At 38.7% G+C, this 24,385-nt stretch overlaps 1 protein-coding gene across 2 annotated transcripts; it reads left to right on the plus strand.

Annotated features, from left to right (window-relative positions):
• The first annotated feature begins 1,349 nt into the window (after positions 1–1,349).
• Positions 1,350–17,006, plus strand: WNT16 (Wnt family member 16). Of its 2 annotated transcripts, none has more exons than XM_004046117.4 (4): positions 1,350–1,414; positions 5,496–5,746; positions 7,585–7,871; positions 14,787–17,006. In XM_004046117.4, the coding sequence occupies exons 1-4, from the start codon at positions 1,350–1,352 to the stop codon at positions 15,249–15,251; spliced, it is 1,068 nt and encodes a 355-aa protein (XP_004046165.1). In that variant the 3' UTR covers positions 15,252–17,006. The 2 variants fall into 2 exon arrangements, with proteins under 2 accessions (XP_004046165.1, XP_004046164.1); XM_004046116.4 differs by lacking the exon at positions 1,350–1,414 and adding an exon at positions 4,885–5,316.
• The last annotated feature ends 7,379 nt before the right edge of the window (positions 17,007–24,385 follow it).

Genomic DNA, 24,385 nt, shown 5'->3' on the forward strand with positions numbered 1-24,385 from the left:
TCCCAGGGACTGAGAGAAAACTATCAGAAGGAAGAGGCTCCCCTGTATTCTACAACTAGCAATCTACAACTGTCTTGGGCGGAAGATGGGATTTATTGCTGTCTAGCTACTTATCTGGTTCAGTTGGCTCAGCGGATTGGAGATGACAACAGTCACAGATTCAGCATCTTGAGAGAGCTCTTTTGAGTGAAATGAGTATGCTTGAAATCTGGCTCTCCCCTCCCTAATTCCTTTTCCCAGAATACAGCTCAGAGCACCTTACCTCCGGCTAGGAAAAAGAGTTTAAGTGTATGCCCTCTATGTGGAATCCAGAGACTACAGGTGCTTGAGTAACCAATGCAAACTTGCAGTCATATGGTGATTTTCTTAACATCACTAGTCAAAATCTAGGCAGCTGGGCTCAGATCATGAAATGACATAATATTAGCTCTCATTTATGTGTTTATTAAATGATTAATGATATGATCTTTACAACATTTTATGCACATGGACACTAGAAGCTTAAAAAGTTTATACAGTACAGTAAACCTTAGGTCTCACATTCTACTGGTCAGTGAATATTTTGTCGTCTCTTCAATCAAAATATAATAAATAGGAAATTAAGCTCCTGCTTGCTGAGAAAGAAATCAATAATTTAAAATGTGCAGTTGTATACATGTTTGGAATTGATCTTTTACTTCATTCATCAAGTCTAAATAGCATAATCCCCTCTGATGAGAGTAGAGTTGAATGCTTTATATTAATAGACATAAATTCGATTATGAAAGAGCTCCTCACTTTCATATGTCAGGATAAAATATCTGTAACTTCTTATATTCTCCAAATAAAATTTCATATGATCTGACAAGATTATATTTTAAAATTCAACCATTTTAAATGACTTCTGCAATTAAAATAGATTCATTTTCCTTGAAATCCAGAAGCAAAAGTGAAGCTGGAGATATTAAGACAAGATGGGCGCCAAAAAACCCTGGCTTATGCCACCTTGGGGACTGAACCATCTTTCAGGTAGACAAGTTCCTGTCAATGGCTAAGGTTTCCTCCTCCTGCAGTCCCCCAGCAAATGCAGTTTCCCCCTCCCCACCATGTGCGCGCGCACACACACACACATGTACCACTCTCCTCCCTCCAGCCCTATGGTAGCTCCAGTAAGAGATTCAGATCTGAAAAAGAAATTTTGATAATTTTACAAATGAAAAAACTGAGACTCAAAGTTGAAATGAGTAGTCCACGATCATCACCTGCTGACAGGAGCCCTGGTTACCCAACCCAACCCAGTGCTCTTTCCACTGCCCCTCTCAGCCTGCAAAAACCGCAGAGGGCAAAGCCAGAAAGATGGAAAGGCACCCATGCAGCTCACCACTTGCGTCAGGGAGACCCTCTTCACAGGGGCTTCTCAAAAGACCTCCCTATGGTGGGTTTTGTTTATTTTTGGAGAACAAAACAACTTTTTCAATGTTTCAATGGAGAGATCTGTGAACTGTGACGTAAGGAACCATAGACACCAGTAAAAAATTTTGACCCAAAGACACGGTAATCTGAGTTTTAAGATTTGGGGATTTGATCAGGGAAAAAAAATTTTACATATATATATATATAACACCTAACATATCTCTCTCTATACACACACACACTATATATATGTTTTGAATTAGGCATGCAGAAGTATGTCGTAGTGAAAAAAACAGGGTCTTGGCCAGGTGCCATGGATCATGCCTATAATCCCAGCACTTTGGGAGGCTGAGGCAGGAGGATTGTTTGAGCCAGGAATTTGAGACTAGTCTGGGCAACATAGTGAGACCCCTGTCTCTACACAAAATAAAAAATACAGCTGAATATAATGGTGCACACTTGTAGTCCCAGCTACTCAGGAGGCTGAGGGTGAGGATCGCTTGTGCCTGGGAGTTGAGGCTGCAGTGAGTCATGATAGAGCCACTACACTCCAACCTGGGCAATAGAATGATACCTCATCTCAAAAAAAAAAAAAAAAAAAAAAGAGGGGCCTCTAAAGGTTGATTGTTTTTGAGTAACCTCGAGCAAGTTTCTTAATCTCCCCAAATTAATTTCCTCATCTGTAAAGTGAGTATCAATTTTGTATAGAGAAAGATGGAGAATGAGACAGAGACAGAGAGACAAATAAAGACAGTAAGAGGGATTTGGGGGTGTATGGCAGCTCTCAGAACATGAAAGTTCACAATGCCTGGAACAAAATTATCATTCAAATGTCTGTTCACTGAATGAAAAGTCTGCTTCCTCAGCTGGGTCAGCTCCTAGAAATATGTCTCCTTTGTTTTGGAGATATGGACAGAATGACCCCTAAGGCTCTAGCCCATACAAAAGAGATGCAAGACCACTCACACACTAAAATTTTGTCTTGTGTTTGAAAATGTTTGACACAGTGGTCTCTGACTCTCAGGACAGAATACCCTCTGAGTGCACCCCAAAGGCTTTATCTGGATGCCTAGATGGTGCTAGATTCCCAGAATAATAATGAAGGTAACATTCAAGTGTCTCCTCCCCACTCTGATCCCCAAGACTGAAATAAGTAATCTTCCTTTGTGTGTTCACAGCACACTCTACTTTGTACATTTATTGCACGTGTTATAGCTGCATGCTCCCTTGTCTGTCTTGCCAAGTAGACTGTGAATTCCATGATCATTTGAGTAAGTGGTATCCCCACTTTCTAACCCATAACAGAGACTCAATATATATTTTTGATTTTTTAAAAAATCAAACACCTCTTTAAAGCATCTACCACCATTGGCCCTAAAATCAGCCTAAGGTGTGGATATTGTCCAGCACCCCCAACCCCGAGATTGCCTCCCCACTTCCAATTCCCCTTGAAATGAAGTAAATACTGTAGTTCCAGCATTTAGGCCTCTTACATATCCACTCAGGATGTTCCTCATTGTTAATTCACTCAATAAATTTTGTTCAAAAACAGGATCTCATGTACTAGGCCCAATGGCAGGGGTACAGCAATGAATCCGCCATGGTCCCTCTTGGAGAAGCTCACAGAATAACGTGAGCTTGGATGAAGGCTCTGACTTTCAGAGAGGCCACTAGCCATTAGCCACAATATTTCTGGATCAGTATCTACATCCTATCATCAACTTGACTCCTTGACTCTTTAAAATGTGGCTTTAGAACCTGGTACATAGTGTACACTCAATAAACATTTGTTGGATAAGGTAGTGAATGGGATAGGATGAAAATTTCAGTAAGCTTTTATTGCTCACTGATTGATATAGGAGATAAGCAGCTAATGTTATCTAATCCTTTTTTTTTTTTTTTTTTTTGAGTCCGAGTCTCACTGTTGCCATAGGCTGGAGTGCAGTGGCACTATCTCAACTCACTGCAACCTCCACCTCCTAGGTTCAAGCAATTCTCCTGTCTTAGCCTCCCGAGTAGCTGGGATTACAGGCATGCACCACCACACCCAACTAATTTTGTATTGTTAGCAGGGACAGGGTTTCGCCATGTTGGCCATGCTGGTCTTGAACTCCTGACCTCTGGTGATCCGCCCACCTTGGCCTCCAAAAGTGCTGGGATTACAGGTGTGAGCCACTGCACCTGGCCCCAAATCCTTTATTTAAGTAATTCTGGCTTTGGGTACCCACTGAGCTGATACGTCCACCATGGGAATGTATTAACACTTCAAAAGATCTCTAAGGACAGATAATGCTTCTTAGAAACATTTCTTGTGTCTAATTTGGTGAGGCAGGCTTTTCCAATACCACAGCTAAACACGTTGCACTTGCCTTCAGATAACTCTCGGAGACCTTCCATCCTACAAAACACTGATTAACTAACTTCCAAATCTGCCAGTAACTGGAACACTTCCTGCTTCTGAACTATCTTCGGCTCCAGGGAGTACCCTGCTAGATTCTTTAATCTCTCTTACTGATCATCTAAACGTATTTTCTTTTACACTTGTGTATGGTTTATTTGTACAGTTGTGGGAAGAGAGCTTGTCTTTATAAATTCCCACAGGACTAGGCACACAGCAGGTATTTAATAAGTACGTTTTAAAAAATGTGTCTTCCATGTGTAGCCCTGTCCTGCAGGGACGCATCGGGTAGGTGGCAAAGGGGTGCCCAATCCTAGCGAACTTTCAACTGAGGTTGGGGGAGAAGGGCGGGGACCCTCCCACCATGATAATCGTAAGGTAGGACTGGAGAAAAAGATCAGAGCACATCTCTCATGTACTCTAGAACTCTCCAGAAACCTCTCACTTTCTTTGTCCCCATCTTCTGCAGGGGACTTACAGCGTTCTCAGGGACTGCAGGAAATAAGACAAACAGGGAAAAGGAAATCAAAGAGCACGATTGAAATATGGCAGATGAGATGCTAGACTGGAATCTTCTCTTTCGCTCAAAATAAATGCATACATAAATGACAGTGATTGTAAGCCTGACAGCACTTCACCCACTCTCTAAAGTCTCCTGACAGTGGGACCTCAAGCAGGGGACTGGAAGGTTAATTTGTTCGGTACCAACTCTGACTCAGAAAGATTATTCTCCTGTGAGGTGAAGGAGAAGAAAAAAAGGTCAGTGACATTTTCCAGCCACTACACCCAGAGGGTAACCCAGATGTTGGTGGGATGGGTGGGACTCATCAAACCCACGCTTTCCCCCAAGGTTGCTAAGACAGAGCGTCCTATTAGTCTTCGGGTTGAATCAACCCCACAACGACCCGTTCTAAGGAGACTGTGACAGCAGGAAAGGTCATGACACACCCAGGTCTGGACACGCTGTCCCTGAGGCCAGTGCCCGGCGCGCCCCCTGCAGAGCCGCTCTCCACCAATAAGAGCCTGAGGTCCCGAGATGATGAGATGCGGGGCCGCTGCTCAGCCAATCAGGCTCCAGGCGCGGCCAGGGGGAGGAGATGGGAGGAGAGGCCGGGGGCGATGGAGACGCGGATACATCAACAGAAGTTTCTCACCTAGGAATGCGAGGGGCGCTCCCGCATCTCCTGCACATCTCCACCCCTGCGCAGGAGGAGATCCCCAAGCTGCTCTCTCCACCTCTCCTACAGCTCCCTGCAAACGAGGGGGAAGCTGCTGAGAGTCCCTATCACTGCTGGCCTTTTAATGTTGTATGCAAGGAGGAAGAGGGCGAGGGATAACTTGGTGCTGGACAACTGACCCGCGGCCCGAAAGGCCTCTGGGGAGGGGGTGCAAAAGAGGAGCGGCTGGGCTGGGGGACTCCATGCGGGGGCGATGGACAGGGCGGCGCTCCTGGGACTGGCCCGCTTGTGCGCGCTGTGGGCAGCCCTGCTCGTGCTGTTCCCCTACGGAGCCCAAGGAAACTGGATGTGAGTATGGAGGTGGCAGGGAAGCATCGGGTAGGTGGCAAAAGGGGTGCCCAATCCTAGGGAACTTTCAACTGAGGCTGGGGGAGAAGGGCGGGGACCCTCGGACGAGTGACCTAATTTTTCGGAAAACATCTGGAATTGGGGAGCGGCTTAACGCTACGGGCGGCCGTGTCTTACAGGTGGTTGGGCATTGCCTCCTTCGGGGTTCCAGAGAAGCTGGGCTGCGCCAATTTGCCGCTGAACAGCCGCCAGAAGGAGCTGTGCAAGAGGAAACCCTACCTGCTGCCGAGCATCCGAGAGGGCGCCCGGCTGGGCATTCAGGAGTGCAGGAGCCAGTTCAGACACGAGAGATGGAACTGCATGATCACCGCCGCCGCCACCACCGCCCCGATGGGCGCCAGCCCCCTCTTTGGCTACGAGCTGAGCAGCGGTGAGTCCTGGGTCCTTAGGGGTTGGTGGGGGACGGAAGGCGACAACTCCTCCACCGGTTCCTGCAAATAAAGTAAATAGTGCTACGTGGTCCTGTAGCTCTCTAAGTTCCAAAAGAAGCCATTTAGTGCACGGGGATTGAGAGCTACAGAGGCCAGACCTGGGGAGCAGGTGCGAGCCTGGAGGGAGGTGACTCCCCAGGTCCAGAGCGGAGCGCTCGGGGCTGGAGCTCTTCCTCTTTCCTGCGGTGCCCCGCCAGAGTTGGAAAAAAAACTCTAATTCTCCTACCCCGCCGACCCCCTCGGACCCCGTAGCGCCCCCCTACGTGGGTGACCAGCTGGAGAAACATGATGTCGGCAGCGGGGAATGCGGCTGCCGCATCTGCTTTGATTTAACCAACTCCGCTGCGCACCAAGCCCCGGACAAGTGGCTAATTGCAGCGAAGCCCCACCTTTATTGGCTCCTAGGAGCACCGAGTTGACAGAATAATGGTGATTTTTAAAGCGACTGTCCGCGACCACCCAACGTGCGGCTAACCTGAGCAGGACCACTTGTGCGCTTCTCGTTTTTTTGGCTTTTCTATCTCTTCCCTCCTCGGCGCACTCCCGCGGCGCGGGAAGCTGCAGGAAAACAAAGTTCCACTTCCACGTGCGTAGTGACTTGGTAAGGATAAAGGTACAGGGAGCCAGGATTGTTCCTGGAATATCAACAGATCCAAAGAATGTTAGGACTGGGGCGCTGAAAGATGCGCTGTCGTTTTTCATGTTCATTTCCGTCCCCCCTCCGCCTTTGACCCTTCTCCATGCAGTCCCTGCGCGCACCCCCGCCGAGCCGCGCACCTCCCCCGCGGCGTTCTGGCCGGCACGCCCTTCCGAAGGAGCCCTGGTCCCCGTAGAGAGAGAGAGAAAAAAAGAGAGAGACAGAAAGAAAAAAAATAGATGTGTTTTTCACAGTTGCTGAAATGCATCAGCTGTTGAAAAGGTTTATTGGACAGCGGGCATGAAACTGTTTCTACTCCAAACTAAACATCTGGAAAGAAAAAAAAAAGTCGCCTGCTGATTCCCTTCTAGTCCATGTTATTAATGTTTTAATGGACTTTAATTTTCAAAGATTTTAGCTCAAACTCTACTGCAGGTGTGCTAAATGCATAATTTTCAATATTCAATATTTTTAATAGAATTATGTTTTTGCTAGTGACATTTTAATTATACCTTTCATTGCCTTTAAGACTGTAAGAGGACTAGCTAATACTATATAAAATGTTTAACTGTTTCATGTTAATGTGAGACTAATCTTTAATGTGAAAATATACGGTACCGTTTACTAATTGCTTTGGTCTTTCCTTAATTTTAATTTTCATTCTCACACGTATTATTTATGCAAACAAAAATCACACCAAAATGTTCAGCTTGTGTTCTGTGAGAGCACATTTTAAATTTCAAAAGAAAAGCAATCTAGTGTTCTTTGGGTGTTGTATTACCGTTTACAGTATCTATGCAAAGAATTTTTAATTCAGCTATGACTGTCAACTCTGCACTGAACTGGGTGCAAACATACATTTCAAATTTAAAAAATAAAGAGATGATTTTAAGGTAAAGGGACAATGTATGACCATACAGTATATGACAATCTCTTCAAGTGGAATACTAAAAATTAATGTTGCTTTTTAAGAGACTAGAACAAGAGCAAATCTTCCTTTCTAAATATGTACTCGTTAACGCATCCATTGTAAGCAACTGAAAAATTACTTGTCCAGTAAGATGATGAGTAGGAGGCTTTCTTCTGAACATAAACAGAAGTTGCCTGGGTCTCTAATTTAGCAATTTATATTTTTTCTAGGCACGAAAGAGACAGCATTTATTTATGCTGTGATGGCTGCAGGCCTGGTGCATTCTGTGACCAGGTCATGCAGTGCAGGCAACATGACAGAGTGTTCCTGTGACACCACCTTGCAGAACGGCGGCTCAGCAAGTGAAGGCTGGCACTGGGGGGGCTGCTCCGATGATGTCCAGTATGGCATGTGGTTCAGCAGAAAGTTCCTAGATTTCCCCATCGGAAACACCACCGGCAAAGAAAACAAAGTACTATTAGCAATGAACCTACATAACAATGAAGCTGGAAGGCAGGTATGTATTAGAAAATGGAATAATCAAAACCCAGTGCTGTTAGGTAAATAACTAGGATTACACATCTGGATGAAACTGTCCAAATGACTTAAAAACCAAACACTGGCAGCCCTCAAGTGGGATCCTGAAAATTAATATTGTTTTTAAAAGACTACAGCAATAGAAAATTATCCTTTCTAAATATGTATGCGTTAAAGCATCCATGGTAAGCAATTGAAAAATTCCTTCTCTGGTAAGAGGATGAATAGGAGGCTTTGATTAGAATAAATATACGTGTGTGTGTTTGTGTGTCTGTATATGTATATACACATTTGCACATATATTACAAATGTGTATTATACAAATATGTATATACTCTTTCATGAATATATACTAACCACAATTTTGGTTCTCTAACTGATATGAGTTAAACCGTGTTATAGGATGTGTTTGTGGTTGTATACTGTGTATGTCTAAAACTTTGATATAATATAATAGATGCACAATGCCTGTAGGGTTCATTGGTTCTACCCCCTTAGTCGTGGAGCCAGAATAGGGTCTACAGTATATGCCTTTCTAATAGGACTGAGTCAAATTTCATTTCCCCCAATTTGAATTTTTATGATATTTTTTTAAATCGACTTTTTAGTGGGCAATGGCTCCTAAACATGTTGTCAGTTTTGTACTTACCTTTTTCTAGCAAACCTTCTTTGGTAATATGTACCCTTAACTAATATTTTTTGTAAAGGAAAGTTTTTTTAGGGAAATAGTTATTTTATTATAAAGCAATGTTGGTGAATTTTTAAAATTCATAAATACTCCTAAGCATAAAGAAGCTATAGGTATATTAAATCTACAGATATTTTTAAATATCAGTATCTTAAAGATACAGAGGAGGTACATTTGAAGAATTGCTATGTAATTAACGTCTTTTATGAATTCTACATTTTTATACTGTTTTCTTAAAATGCATCATTCTTGTAGCTAAATTTGACTTATACATATTCACATTAGTGAATATTGACACAATAAAGTTTGAGTTCTACAACATAGTTGACTTAGTTGGCAATTCATAGTGACTTTTCTAAAAAAGTCTAAATCTTTTATATGAATATATATTTTCTATGTTGTAATAAACTTTTTTCAGGACAGGAATATTAGCACATATCATATATTCTTGTAAATATTCAATAACTTATAAAGGTCCCAAAGTAATCATTGCAATCTGCCACATTCTTTTGAAATAAATAAAACAAGTTGCAATATCTCTTAGTAATCTTAAAAGTATATGTTGCATTTGTTTTCCATTTTTGGAAAATGAATAAATGGAAACCATTTAGAATAGTTACAAGTTACTCCCAGTTTTCTTTACTTAGTCCATTTAAAACACAAAAACAGAAAAGTCGGTAAATATATCACTGTAACACTTCAAATTCAAATTTTAATTTTAATTCAATTTAAATATTTAATTCAAAATAGCAAAATAGAAAGTAGGAATGTCAGTAAATAGCTATGTAAGCTTTTTGTATTTTTGTTTATAAAATTGTAAAAGTTATTTTATTTCACTAGAATAACTCTTGCCCAACACCATAGTTATGCACATGCCTCTTAAGGTTTTACATTTAAAAAAATAAATGAGTGAGATGTTGCTTCAATTTAAATATTATCCAATAAGGGAATTTTTATTATTTCTAGCATATTAATTTTAAAAAGGTTAAATGTAATTAGGATATGTTCTTAAAACTCTAGAGTTAAACCTAGAGATAAGATTATTCAAATTAATATATTTTTAAAACAAGAAAACAAATAAACGAGTGTTTGTTATCAACAGACCTTAAATCTTCTTTGGCCATTCTTTAAGTAAATTTGGTAGAGATTTTTAATAAACTAGAAATTCAGAACACAAAAACTCATGTTATGATTGATTCTCTTAAATAAAATCATCTTGGGACTTACAAAAAACCCTAAAGCATTCTAAAATATATTTTTATTAGTAACATTCGGCAGCTATTTGGTTTTATTTTATATTGTGTGTTTTTCAAATTAGGTAGTAATGTTCCTCTCTGTAACTGTTAATGCTAATCTTAAACTATTATTTATATCCTGATTTTACTAAAAACATACTTCCTATTCACCATTAATTTAAATCCATTTTTATTGGCAAAAAACAATTTTCTAACATTACCTAGGTTCTTGCTATTATTCTAACTAGCTTGAAAACAATTCAATTTATGCATATATGTACATTTTGTGTAAATCTCTGAGTTTTCTCTCCTGAATCATTTTTTTCACATTGTTCATTTTTGGTTCACATTGTTTCACATTTAGATGAAATCTTAAAATATTAGAAAACATTTTCCTGGTTATTTGGTAGGTACTATGCTGGTGTTTTTGTTGTTGTTTTTATTTTCTCTTGAGGCATTATAATTCAACATAGTTTTGTATTTTTCTTTCTGTTGCTGGCAAAAAAAACAAAAACGAAAACAAAACCAACAACACCATAAAAGAGGTTTCCTGGTTATTATCTAATATGGATGAGCAATCAACTCAATTTTTTCAACATTGGCAATTAGGATTTTAATCTAATAGGCATATTCTTCTGAGTAAAATCCAGGTCTGTATTCAATTGAGTTGATTTTCTTAGCCTCAAAATCACAAACTCAAAATGTAGGAAAGCGTTCAGAGAAATGTGGGTACTGGCGCTTAGTAGTACTGTGAGCAGGATAGATGATTTTCTAACCGCTAACCTTAAATACTCTGATTCCCACTTGGTTTCTGACACCATTCCTAAACTTATGACTCCAAGAATAATGTTGCTGAATGATGATTGGCTAACGGAATGATGTGATGTCTTCCAGGGGCAGAACTTCTGGGAATAATGTGACTTGGAATATTTATGGGTATTTCTTTTGGTGTGCTTAAAATATTTCCATTCTTCCCATGTCCACCTCATAAACTTTTAAGTTTCCCTACCCCATAATTTGTTTTATGATGAGTAACTCAACAAAGTGGGAAGGGCTCAATCCCAAATTTTCATTGACCTATTCCAAGAATATTTATAAGTAGTTGAACAACACATAGTGTTTTGCTTTTCAGTAGGTTCGAATATATTTTTGGACAGAAAGGGACAAAATGGGTCAGAGGAACAGGAATCCTACGTACACCCATCCAACCTCGTGTCGCAGTTTTTATAAAAACTTAGATCATCTGATAGTTGAGAAAATGAAATGTTAGTCACAAAACGTTCCACAACAATTTTCTGGCCATTTTTGTAAAATTCGGACAAAGTAATTTACTGAAAAACAATCGCCAACTGCCACATTACCTCTGAGTCAAAATTGTGGAACCAATCAGTTCTTAAACCACTTCTCAAGTGGTTTCTATGTTTACATTAAGTATTAATGATGCATCTTTCCTATTTCACTTCATTAGAAATTTATCAAACCAAAATTTACACAAGGAATCCAGTAGATTAAATGCTACCCTCCTGATTGCTCTGACATAGTTTAAAAATATTCCACCAAAATGTGCACATCTGTTTGCAATAGTTAACAAAACATTCCTCTGTTAATATCGTTATAAACCTTAACAACTCAACTAGAGTAGAGAAAGGAATTTTCTCATAACCACACAGCACTCATTTCTTTGCTATTCTCTTATGTTCCTGTTAACAGAAAATTATGGTGATATTGCTGTAATTCAGAATGGCTATTTAACATTAATTAAGAATCCTGGAGGAAAATCTCCAGAATACACTTTCTGGGGGAGTGTTCTTGCAATTTCCTTAAATATACTTGCATTTTCCACTTTTATTTTTCCCTATTCTACTAAAATTATCCTGCTGCATATAAATACCTTATATTATTTATCACCAGCTTTCCTTATGTAAGACAAACGTCTTAACCAGACTTTATTTTTCTGTAAAATTGAAATCATAAGTACCTGCTTAACTAGCTATTATGTGCAACAAATATCTTCCTCTAAAACTAAATCAGGTAAAATATTTATTAAAATGTGCTCTGAGAAGCAGAATTCTAATTCTGTAGAATTAAACTTTGTGTATGTGTGTGTGTGTGTGTATCTGTCCTTGAATTTTGCATTTTATCAGTCCTGAGTGGTGATTACACTGCTTTATTCTAATTCCAGATTGTCCAAGTTGTTTCCTTGGAATATTATGGGGGTATAATCTTTTAAATTCCAGGTCAGGTTATTGATATTTTTTTCCTTGAAGTTCATTTATCTTTCTGTCCTAGAATACAGTACATATATGCATATATATGTGTGTATATATGCCCATAGATATTCTAAGAATGTGTATATACCTCTATAGATGTTCGAGGATACAAAAATAATATATATCATATATAATAAAGATATTATTTCTTTTATTATGTTTATTGTTAGGGACACTTACAATTCAAAGTTAATAGAATAAAACTCTTTAAATTGTCATCACTGAAAAATTATAAATTCCATGTATGTATTCAAAAGGGCTAATTTTCTAGGAGGGAAATCGTTCTATAATTTCAATACAAATTCAGCAGGTGATGTAATTGAATTTGAAAATCAGTCTCTCTTTTTATCCTTCGTCGTGTTGTAGTGCATAACTTTCGTAGAGTAACACTATTGTGGACGGGGCTAAAACTGAGGAATTGAAAGAGAGAGCCCAGCCGGCTCAAAACAATACCATTAACCTCTTAGCAGTGACATGTGTTTAAGAAGGTGGTTTTTATTACTCCCTCTTGATTCAGTTTACCAACAGAGGATGAGATAAAAGTGTTCAAGTGAGCTGGACCAATTACTCAATAAGTATTTGATGAGCGTCTACTTTGTCCCTCATGCTGTGCAAATTGGCAACATCTTACATGATGTCTGAAGTGGCTAATAAAAGAAAAAGTTGGCTCCTCAGTCATGATCCAGGGGAGAAACAGCTTTAAATCACTAAGTGATGATTGTAAAGAAGGCTGATCAGCTTAAACATGGAAACATACATTGTTATGTTTTCAGTGTTCTTTGGACAGTTATGTTTTGTTATTACCCAGCACTGATTGAGCTTTTTCTCGTAACCTTTGGGAGCTTAAAATTTGAACAAAGTAGGCAGATCACATTTATTTGCCTGGAAATGTTTTAAAGAATTGAGGGTTTTGTGAATATGAAATGCCATAAATTTAAAGAAATAAGCTTCTGTGACATACTTTATAAATTGCTGTCATATAATCACAGGACACCTTTTGCCCTGGGTTAAGAAGAAATAGATACATCTATTAGTTTCTTAGTTTTGTGAATTCAAAAAAAGCATATGTGCCATATGCACTACTAAGAAATATCAAGCATTGCATAAATCAATACCATATGCTCTTATTTAAGGTTACAAATGTTATTATTTGTGTGTAATATTGTCTCATTAGATAGTTCAGACATTTTTAAAATTTGTTTGAAAACATAACATTCTGCAAACGTGTCAATGTCAGGTTTGGTACAAAACAGCAAAGTGTAGACCCCTGTCATTTTATTGTTTTCATAAGAATTGTAAGTGGAATTTAAACTGTGAGGTTTTTCCTTTCTTTGGTGAGATTACACACATAATTTCCAAGTTATTGAATGGATGGATCCATCTTTCATTTTACCCAGCATGTTGACAGAACGTCAACTCCACAGCTAGCCCTGACGATTTATTAATCTGTTCTGCCATCGTCTGGGGATTGAAGGAAGCTATGCTGGCTAGCCTGGTATGTAAGAGATTAGAGCCCTAAACTTTTGAAATCTCTATATTGTTTTTGCACCCCTAGCCTTACTGGAAATGTTTATCTCAACTCTAACTGTACCTTCTTTTTCAGAGAAAGGGGCTTTTATTTAGACCTTAGTGTGTGTCAGGCAGTGGACTATTACAAATATATGTAGTTTCATTTAACTTCTTAGTCTGTTTAAACTGAACTTAGAATTGAAAAAATTACGTAAACATTATCCCCTTTGTATTTTCCATGCTAGGATAGTGCTACTGATTCATCAAGGATAGGGCATGTGTTTTGAATTAATTTTCCAGAAAAGGAGAATTTGCTGGGGGGAGCCACCATACTGTAGCCCCTTCTCCTTTTGAACAACTAAACCAGATTTGTCAGTTTCTCACGTGGCCTGGAACCAGGGGATAGCATAGTTCACCACCTCCACCCCTCCCTTTGTATGTGACTGACTTTTATAGTGATCAAACTTGAGAACTCTCAATTGAATCAATACATCTCATCCCTGGATGCTCATTAAAATAATCTCAGCGGCTTTGTGAAAGTACCATGGCCTGGACACCCCACCCCCTGCCCGACCAGTGAAATCAGAATCTGAGAGGTTTGAGCATTGGTTATTTGTAAAGTTCCATGATGTTTCTATGCACCATGAGACCTGAGGGTAACTTCTCTCTCAGTGCTTCTCAAATTTTAATGACAATCTTGTTAAAAATGCAGCTTTCGGTTCTGTAGGTCTGGAGTGGGGCCTGAGAGTCTGCATATCTCACAAGTGATGCTGGTGTTGCTGGTCCCTGAGCTGTATTCTGAGTAACGAGGTGTTGAATGGTATTAGGAACATACAGGCATGCATAAGCATCCTACCACATTCAAAATTAGACCAGGGATTAGAAATAGAAGTAATTTCCTTTTGTTATCGCAGATAATCTCCAATAACATTAGTCAGGTCCACTACTTTAAGTATAGCTTGGAAAGGTTTGCTCTGAAGGGTCAAGAAATTCGGACAAAACATTTGGGACAAAAACCAAAGGACAAAACATTTGAAGCCTACGCAATTTTAAAGATTATTTACGTTCAAAACCATCATTTTTATTCAAGAGGAAATAGACCCAGAAAGTTAAGTGATTAGATTAACTGTGCTTCTGTTGTTGAGTAAAACACTTTATGATTGATAGTTGAACACAATTACTGTTGGTTTCAGGCTGTCGCCAAGTTGATGTCAGTAGACTGCCGCTGCCACGGAGTTTCCGGCTCCTGTGCTGTGAAAACATGCTGGAAAACCATGTCTTCTTTTGAAAAGATTGGCCATTTGTTGAAGGATAAATATGAAAACAGTATCCAGATATCAGACAAAATAAAGAGGAAAATGCGCAGGAGAGAAAAAGATCAGAGGAAAATACCAATCCACAAGGATGATCTGCTTTATGTTAATAAGTCTCCCAACTACTGTGTAGAAGATAAGAAACTCGGAATCCCAGGGACACAAGGCAGAGAATGCAACCGTACATCAGAGGGTGCAGATGGCTGCAACCTCCTCTGCTGTGGCCGAGGTTACAACACCCATGTGGTCAGGCACGTGGAGAGGTGTGAGTGTAAGTTCATCTGGTGCTGTTATGTCCGTTGCAGGAGGTGTGAAAGCATGACTGATGTCCACACTTGCAAGTAACCACTCCATCCAGCCTTGGGCAAGATGCCTCAGCAATATACAATGGCATTGCAACCAGAGAGGTGCCCATCCCTGTGCAGCGCTAGTAAAGTTGACTCTTGCAGTGGAATCCCTAGAACCTTGGACCTCTCTGAGAGTTTCCCTTACCTGATCGACATATTTTCCTTTATCTGATCAACCCATCAATCATGTGGATTTCTTGGGATTCTAATGTTGAAAAGGTTTATATTCACCTTTTGATGATTTGGGGAACATATATTGACATACAAGGAAGATAATCTGTTTCCTAAGCAAGAAATAACAGGAAAGATCCCTTATGCCAGGAGGCCTGTCATACTCAGGATAAGATCCTTGAATATGGAACTTAGTTACAGTACTCAATAACGGTGGGTGAACATTAGTCATTTTTAAAAGACACCTCTTATAGCAATAAGGAGACATTAACACGAATCTCATTTATTCTCTCAGTATTTTAACTGAAGAAATCATACTGTTTGTGTGTAGATAGAAGATGTTGAAAAGTTAACATAAGCATTGGGTGCTGACTTACCCTTTCATGCACTTCCAAAGAAAGGTAATCAAAAAGAATCTTCTTTAGTGATATAATATCCCTAAAAAAATGATCATTACAGATGTTTAGTGACAAAGAATCAATATGTAAAAAGTATAATGAATGATTTAGATTTTAAGTGCCTTTTCACTGGGAGAATCTGGAAAAACCTCCATAAGGTATATAGCAATCTTTGATCTTTAGATTCATACTTTTATCACAGATCAGTTTCAACTGTTAAAAACCCACCTCTGAGACACTGGGGGGAGGATCCTGAAACACGCGGGAAAAGGAGAGGTAAATAGTGGAGGTAAAAATATAATTTCATACATTGTAAAGAAAAGCACCCTTTAAATGTGTAAAGACAGTGTTTTGTAAAGAATTTTGTTTAAAAATTTCTATTTTGTAAATACAGTACTTAAGTTATATGATTTATATTAAAACATTTATTGACAAAGCCTAAGAGCTAAGGCAGTAAAATTATCTCATAAATAATATTAGCTTATTTTTTTTCATACTATTAACGCTAATTTTTTGGACATCGAAGAGAATTTAACTTAGCAGTTAGTTATATGGATGTGTATTTCTTGCTAAAATGACAGTTTTATATGTTATAGATTAAAATATGTTGCAAATTATCAAAAATTGTGTTATTTCAGCAGTAAGATTAATTGAATTCTCTTTTCACATTAGTTATGCTTAACTCATAAGGTTATTATAATAAATTATATTAGTAAAAGTCTTAACTGGAAAAAAGAATCTAAATCAGAATAGTGATCAATTTGTGGATTTGATATCCTGGATATTTATTATATTTTATGTAATGCTGCATTTCTATTTGAATGTTAAGTGGTCTTTCTTGTTTTAATATTCATGCATGTATATTCATCATATTTTACAAGGTTCCTGGTAAAAATTACAGGGCTCTATTTAAGGATGTATTTTAATGTAAATGCTTATGTTTTTTATGAATTGTTAAATATTTCAGTATTATATAAAAAAATAGATTTTTAAAATTCAGAATGGACAAAGAGAATATTCATTTTCTTAATAAGATAAAGAAATGTTTCCCTGCCCCACAGTCTTCATTGTATTTCTCTTTAATTTTATTCACTGAGGCAGAGAAACAATTTTTGAAAAAGAGCAAACCCATGGAAAATGTCTCAGATCTAATATTAAAATCAAGACTAAGCATTTAACTGTGATCGTAAAGTTTGACAAAGTTATTATTTACTAAATGAGAGACACAAAAATGGCAAATATATGAATATAGTGCATATTTAAAAGTGGTTTTCCAGTCTTTAGCATCCCTTGAACAGAATAATCTGAAAATATACACTCTCTTGCCTATTTTTTTTCAAAGTAAATCTATTTTGTCTTCTTTGAACATAATCACCCATTTTTAAAAAACAGAAAGACTGTAGTGTCTATTAACAACCAATTTCTTCTATTAATTAGAAAACCTTTCATAATTACCTTATCAACTGACTGTGAGAATCAGGCAGCCTCTAATTTACAAACACTTGATTACTGTTCGGCCATTCCTTTAAAACAGTGATGCTAACTCAGGCACCTCTCTCTGGGATGCCTAAGCAAAAACTCCTCCTAACTCCAAACCTCTGTCTTTGGGTTCTTCTTTTCTTCTCAGCTTTGGTATCACCATGGAAGCCATCCTTAAGTTTCTCACTTTTTTTTTTTTTTTTTTAATAGACAATCTCACTCTGTTGCCCAGGCTGGAGTGCAGTGGCCCGATCTCGGCTCACTGCAACGTCTGCCTTCCGGGTTCAAATGATTCTCCCGCTTCAGCCTCCCAAGTAGCTGGGATTCCAGGCATGTGCCACCATGACTAGCCAATTTTTGTATTTTTGGTAGAGACGGAGTTTCACCATGTTGGCCAGGCTGGTCTCAAACTCTTGACCTCAAGTGATCCACCCACCTCGGCCTCCCAAAGTGTTGGGATTACAGGCGTGAGCTACCGCGCCTGGCCATCACCTATCTATCTCTCTTATTGGCTGACAGCCTGCCCTTAGCCCATTTCCATCCCACTCCCAGTCATGGTAGAGGAAGCACCATGGTGCTCCTGGGAACACAATTCTGGGACCCAAAGTCTCCTATCTAGTCTAAACCACATTGCCTGCATTCATTAGGGCCCGTTATGTTGCAAGTAATGGAAAACTCAACCCAGACTGATTTAAACATTAAATATGTTGACTCAGTAACTAAAAACTCCACACTTGTGACCGGTTCAGGGGAAGCTTGATCCATAAGCTCACACCATGTTCCCTGGGCTCAGGTCTCTCTATTACTTTAGGCTGGCTACTGGCCAAGTCTTCTACTTCAGGGTTCATGCAGTGCTGTGTCCTAACCTCTTTCAAAGTCTCCCACCCCTAGCATCTCCAGGATCTCTACTTTTCTTAGCAACATGGCTGCCATGCTTCCAGACCTCACATTCTCCTACCTGCCACTCATTCTAAGGAAAGAGGGGTCCCATCCTCAAGAAAGAGAGGTTCTCTCCTGGTTTGCTCACACAGATGGAAAGAAAACCTTTTCTTTCTCAGAGGGTTCAGCAAAGGTCTTCTGAGTCTCAATGGTTCTAATTGATTAAATGTGCCTCTCTCTGAAAAAAATCACCATGACCATTGGGAGTTTTGGGTGAGCCATAGGTACATTGAACCATCTTAAGGCCATCATGACCCTGGAAGTGGAAGTGGGATTCCCTGGAACTAAAATTACACAGCGTGAGAACAGAGACGGGGGTGGTTTCCCTAAAGGAAAACCAGGGTGTTATGTTACTGGTAAGGAGTACCTGGATGCTGGGCAGCAAAGACATTATATGCCTTAGTTCTAGTGAGCTGTTTAGGAAACAGCTTTTGGTATCACATGGAGCTCACAACAGACAAAGCAAGCCCTAAGCACTGTGGATTATGTATGTGGGTTCGAAGTGCTTTGATTTGTTTAAATACCTTGCATAATGTTAAAGGGCGAAGGGAGGTGCTCCAGTGGATTATTTTTCAATTTAGGAGTTCAACTTCTTTGTAAATTTGGAACTGCCTAATAAAGGCAATGGTAAGAGGCAATGATTCATCCTGAAACAAAGTCAAGAAAAACATATTAAATGATATTATCTGTAACATCTGGATTAGGAAGTTGAATAATTAAGGCATTTTCCTGATAATGGTACTTTACACAACATTAACAACACGTTAATTCTCTTTAATATAAACAACTGCATTATTTCTTTATTCACAATTTGGATGATAGTCATTTTGTTTTGTATTTTAAGAGACTATGATAATTATATTAAAAATAACAATAAAATTTTAATTTTACACATTAGATGCTGTGACCTTATGTTTTGGCAGCTTTAAAACTATGTGATATGCACAGTAAGTATTTTAAAACACATTTTAATTTTCTCCAGGACTGTTAGTACTAATATGATATTTGTACTTAGTTTAAAAGGTGGAAACAGAAAAGCGTCTCATCAAAATATTTATTTCTAGGCAATTTAGTGAGTTGCTCATCCTTTTTGCATCACCTTCCAAAGGTCATCAAAGATTGAGAAATTCGACTCACTATTTAGAGGCAGGAAGTGATCTGGAACACTGATTACCTTAGGTGATTTGAGGGAAGAAAAATTTGAATCCTATCTTCAGAAACCTCAAATACTCCTCAAGACAAGCCTTTCTTAAAGAAAGTTGGCTAAGATGTCTCCTTTTTAAAATTAATTTAAATTTTACTATAGACCAGATGTGATAAATCATGACATTTCTTGGGGGCAAGACGATGACATGTGGCACAGCATGACAAGGGACACAGTGATACACAAGGAAAGGACTAATTTACTTTGAAAGAATAAATAATATTAGCAAATACCTCCATAGCACTCAGTATATACCCGTATTAGTCTAAGTAAAAAATATATAGAGAGATACATATAAAAATTCAATCTTCACAACAACCTCGTAAAGTAGGTACATTATTGTAGTTTTCGTTTTGCAGCTGAGGAAACTGAGACACACAGTAAGCTCCCAGCCCAAGGTCACACAGAATGAACTGGCTTCAATGTCTGTGCCCTTAACTACCATATTGTTATTGTGCTTCTCACAGTATCAGAATTGTCAGACTGTGTTTACAAACATATGCCATTTAAAGAATTTAGGGGATTTGTGAATATAATGAAAGTTACAGGATGTTCTTCATGGTTTGGTTATATAAACTTGGTTGAAAAGTAGGGAGCGAAGTGATGGGAGAGCTGAGATCTTAGAATTTACTATGAAATAAAATTAGAATACACTGCCTCTTGATTACTAAGCCCAAAGTGACTTACGCTGACTTCTATTTTAGATTGCAATGTGGCTTACAGTTGGATTGTGCAAGAATCTAACAACCATTCCAAAAGAAAATAACTAGGGGTAAAGATCAAACTAATTTAGTGTGACATAAAATAAATACTTACATTCTTTTTATTGTTGTGCTTACAGCCAAATGTTACATAAGGTGTTATTTTTAACAGATGGATTAAAATTTACTATTTGTAATGGTTTACACTCATATCCAAAGAAAACCACTAGAGGTGGTTTGCACCAGATTAAAATTTTTTGAAACAAAATCATACTAGCAAAAGCAGCCTCTCCCATGTGGTTGTAAAGTAATAAAGGAGAATCAAGTCAACACAAACTAAAGTTTCATGTGTGACTTTATAATTTGCAGAGTAAGTAAAAGATTCATGTGAATTGGAAAGGCAGAAAGGGCGGTGGCTGAGGGCTGCCTTTGTCCCTATCAGATGGCCATTCAGAACCATCAGGGTAGCTCTACTCCAGAGGCCAAGAAGCCTTTCCTTCTACATTTTAGTAACCACCTGACACCCATGATCATGGCCCACACATTTACTTGGCCCTGTTTAGTCAAGAAGAAAGGCAGATCTTTGGTGCCCCTAGTTACTCTTTGGTGAGAGAAATATCACCAAATATACCAGTACATTTAAATACACCTCGAATTATCTGGAAACCAACGAAAGGTGTAGATACACAAAATGGAAATCAATAACTACCTATGTATTGCCAGTACATAATCCTTACTTTCTCTTAGTCCTATCCACTGTCATTGTTTTATCTCAAATTCCCTGGCAAACAAGGCTCTATGCAAGGCAAGAAATAACACAGGACACAATAGCAAAATGGGAAAGCTGAAGAAGTTGAATGGGATAAATCCTCTCTAACATGTTCCCTACTTAATGGGTACAGGAACTTTGCAAACTGAAAGATAAATTTCAATTCTCAGTGTGAGAAATTATTTCCTTCACTGGCTTAAAGTTGTTTTGCTTCCCCCAAATGCCCAATTCATCATTTTTTGAGAAACTATACTTTAAAATACAAGAATGATTTCAAAATTTCACTTGCCACGATTCCTGTAACTGTGCCCATATCCAACACACCCAGTGCTTTAAAACCACAGGGAACCTAATCCAGACTATTTCCATAATATAATTTTAACACCCTTTTGTAAGGTCTTAACAGTTCCACAGGAATTAGCTGTCAATATCATTCTTGGTCAAACGTTGCAGATTTCCATAGAGGTCTAGGAATGAGCTCACTTACCTTAAACCTTAAGTCCTTTCCCTAAGGGAGAACAGGAAGCCATTTGGGGCAGGCTGCACTCCCCAGGTAAGAAGGAGGCAGGAGATAAGGCCCAGTTCTTGCTCATTCCTTACACCTAAGGAAATCTTCACCAATTGACTCTCCCACTTCTACCCACTGAAAACCACAACTCTCAGGGAATACTGCCTTCTCCACTAACCCAACATATTTCTAACTGTAGCCCAACCATCATTTGCTTTTAAATCTCTCCTCTTCTCAGAGCTTGGACTCAGAATGCATACTCCTTGGGATTCCTTTCTGTTCTTGCCAAATAGAACACATAATACTTCTGTAACCAGCCTTCCAAAAAACAGAGCATACACAAGCTAAGTAGCTTTTGGAGTTGAAATTTAAAATAATTTAAGAGATTTCCATGTTAATACCAACATCTGTAAATAATAAAAAAATGCAAAATTCATGTGAAGTTTTACAATCAGAGAACTTCACAGGCTCACACTGGGCTTTTTGCTAAAAGACAAGATTCCCAAGGGTGACCATTAGTCTCCTCTGCTTTGAAGGATATACTTATGGAAAACACAGCAATTCTTTTCAACAGGTAAATGTCCAAATCAGCCATCTTATTCCACTGGTGATACAGGAGGCTACAATTTGGTGGGGAAGTCACTGGCCTCACTGTTGAGTTTGTTCTGTGTCAGAGAGGGCCAGCTGAGCCCCAGCATCTTCCCCACCATGATCAGTATGCCACCCTGCCCCGCAGCAGGCATTGGGGTGGCGAGGTTATTAGGAGCAGGGATCAAGGCCTGCACTCTCCAGTGAGGCTCATCAACCACCTGCTGCCACAGGAAGAGGTCAGCAAGGGCTCCCAGCCTCTTTGGCTTAAGTCACATACTTTCCCCTAAAGGCCAGACCAGCAATCAAGTAGAACCACTTAAAATGCTAGCTACCTGAAGATACACCAAAACACATAGAGATAAATTAACCACTTAAAATGGTAGCTACTTGGAGATACATAAAAGCCTGAATTCTACCTATGAAGGGGAGTTGGTGTCAATGTGTAATAAGTGAAAAGGTAGGCAGAATATGAAAGAGGTTTGGAGGTCAAGGAGAACCTCAGGTGAAGAAATGAATGAAACCTCTCCCATGATCTTACTGCTCAAGTCATCTAATGGCTCCCTTCTGGCTGGGTATGATGGGATTGGAAAGCTAGAGAGGCTGACTTGTTGCAGCTTCTCTTGGGCTAAAATGCCTGTAAGACACACGGTTGATAACAGCAATACTAGCAGTTGCACTGAATGAGTACTTTGTGCCAGGCACTTTGATAGGCACCACAAACATGCTGGTATTATCCCTGTTTTACAGGTGGACACTGACTTCCTCAAAGTCCTCAAGTAGTTCACAGTGGAACAGAGATGAATTTTCAGGCAAGTCTGCACTCTTAACCACTATGCCACACTGTTTCCCCACTACAGAATTCTCTCCTCTTTAAAGGTTTTTCAGACCCTTTTCTCTTTGGCTATCAAGTGAAGGAAATATGGGCTGACTATACGGAACATTACGAGCTTGCAGGTTATAAGTCAATTTTCCCTGACCAAAGGGAGTATCTTTTATCAATTTAGCCTCAGCTTGTTCTTTCAATATTAAATGCACCCCAGTGGTTGTCATAACTGATGCAGAGCTGTACAGTGAAGTTAGTGATGGCAACAAGTTGTACCTGTGAACTAGTTGTACTGAGAAGATTGTCTTCCCCATGCTAACTTTGCTTACAAATTGCCATGGGACAAGCCCAAGAGAAACATCTCTTCTGTCTTTAACCTGAGAACTTCCCAGTCCCTTTTCCTTTCTGACCGCTCATAGAAGAGACATCTAACTATTTGAAGTGTTTCCCCAGTATAGCTTCCCTCAAGGTGTTTGCCCCCTCACTGGCCTGGAGGAAGGTTCTGATGGCAGAAGAGTCTCTTAGATTCTCTGGAGGGCTTTTCCCATGCTGCCTGAAACATCCTTTGATGCTCTCTTCATGCTGTCTAGCAACAAATGAATGACATTCCCTCACGAAGCCTGCTTACTTTTCACTCCATCTAGCCTTTGATTTGCCTGGAAACTCAAAAAAAAAAAAAAAATCACAATAAGGAGCAAGCAGAGAAAAAAGGCTTAAATTGAGGGAGTTTGGATGGAAATAGAAATTAACTAGTTACAGCATGTGATAATCAAAAATCAAGTATGTGGTAGAAAAATCATTCTGAAGAGACAGAAAATCCTTTTGAGGAATGCAAAGGTGCAATCTGTTATTTTATTCTATAGCTCTAAATTTACATGGATTTATTGCTGTACAAGAGGTTGAAATAATTGAAGAGGTTTAAGTGACAAATCTCCCTAATCAACACAAGTAATTTATCTCTCTCATATTCCTTTGAAAAAGTATTCTAAATGAATTTCCACTTTTAATTGCTCTACTAACTGAACACGGCACATTTTGCATTCAATTAAGGGAGAGTTTGTTGACCAAACTGAATGAAATTATAACTTTTTTGGTCAAGTTATTTAAAATTTATGTAAATTTTTAAAGTATAGAGTGCAACAGGCTAAATGAACTCAGCTTTGATCTGTCATAAAATTATAAAATAGCGGATTCACTTAAAAACAAGTCCAATATAGAAAGAACAATGATAAATTTCCTATTAATCTAATTAAATTCAGGAATATAAAGACTCTGGTTCAATTTTCCTTTAATTTCCCAAATACCACTTATTTTCCTGCTTTCTCTTGTTCAATTTTAACATTCATATTACAATACACTTATTCTGGGACAGCATCGGATTACAAATAAAAAATATGCATCGATAAGCCCATAAGCACCATTTCAAATACTATGTCAATGTTAATTTGATTTTAATAAAGAACATTCTTAACATTAAATGAGCACTGTTTCATGTCTAAAACCGATTTTAAAGAGGTATCTGAAAATGTAGTATAAAGTTATTGCTTTC

Source organism: Gorilla gorilla, chromosome 6 (assembly GCF_029281585.2).
Source record: "Gorilla gorilla gorilla isolate KB3781 chromosome 6, NHGRI_mGorGor1-v2.1_pri, whole genome shotgun sequence".
NCBI classification, from domain to species: Eukaryota; Metazoa; Chordata; class Mammalia; order Primates; family Hominidae; genus Gorilla; species Gorilla gorilla.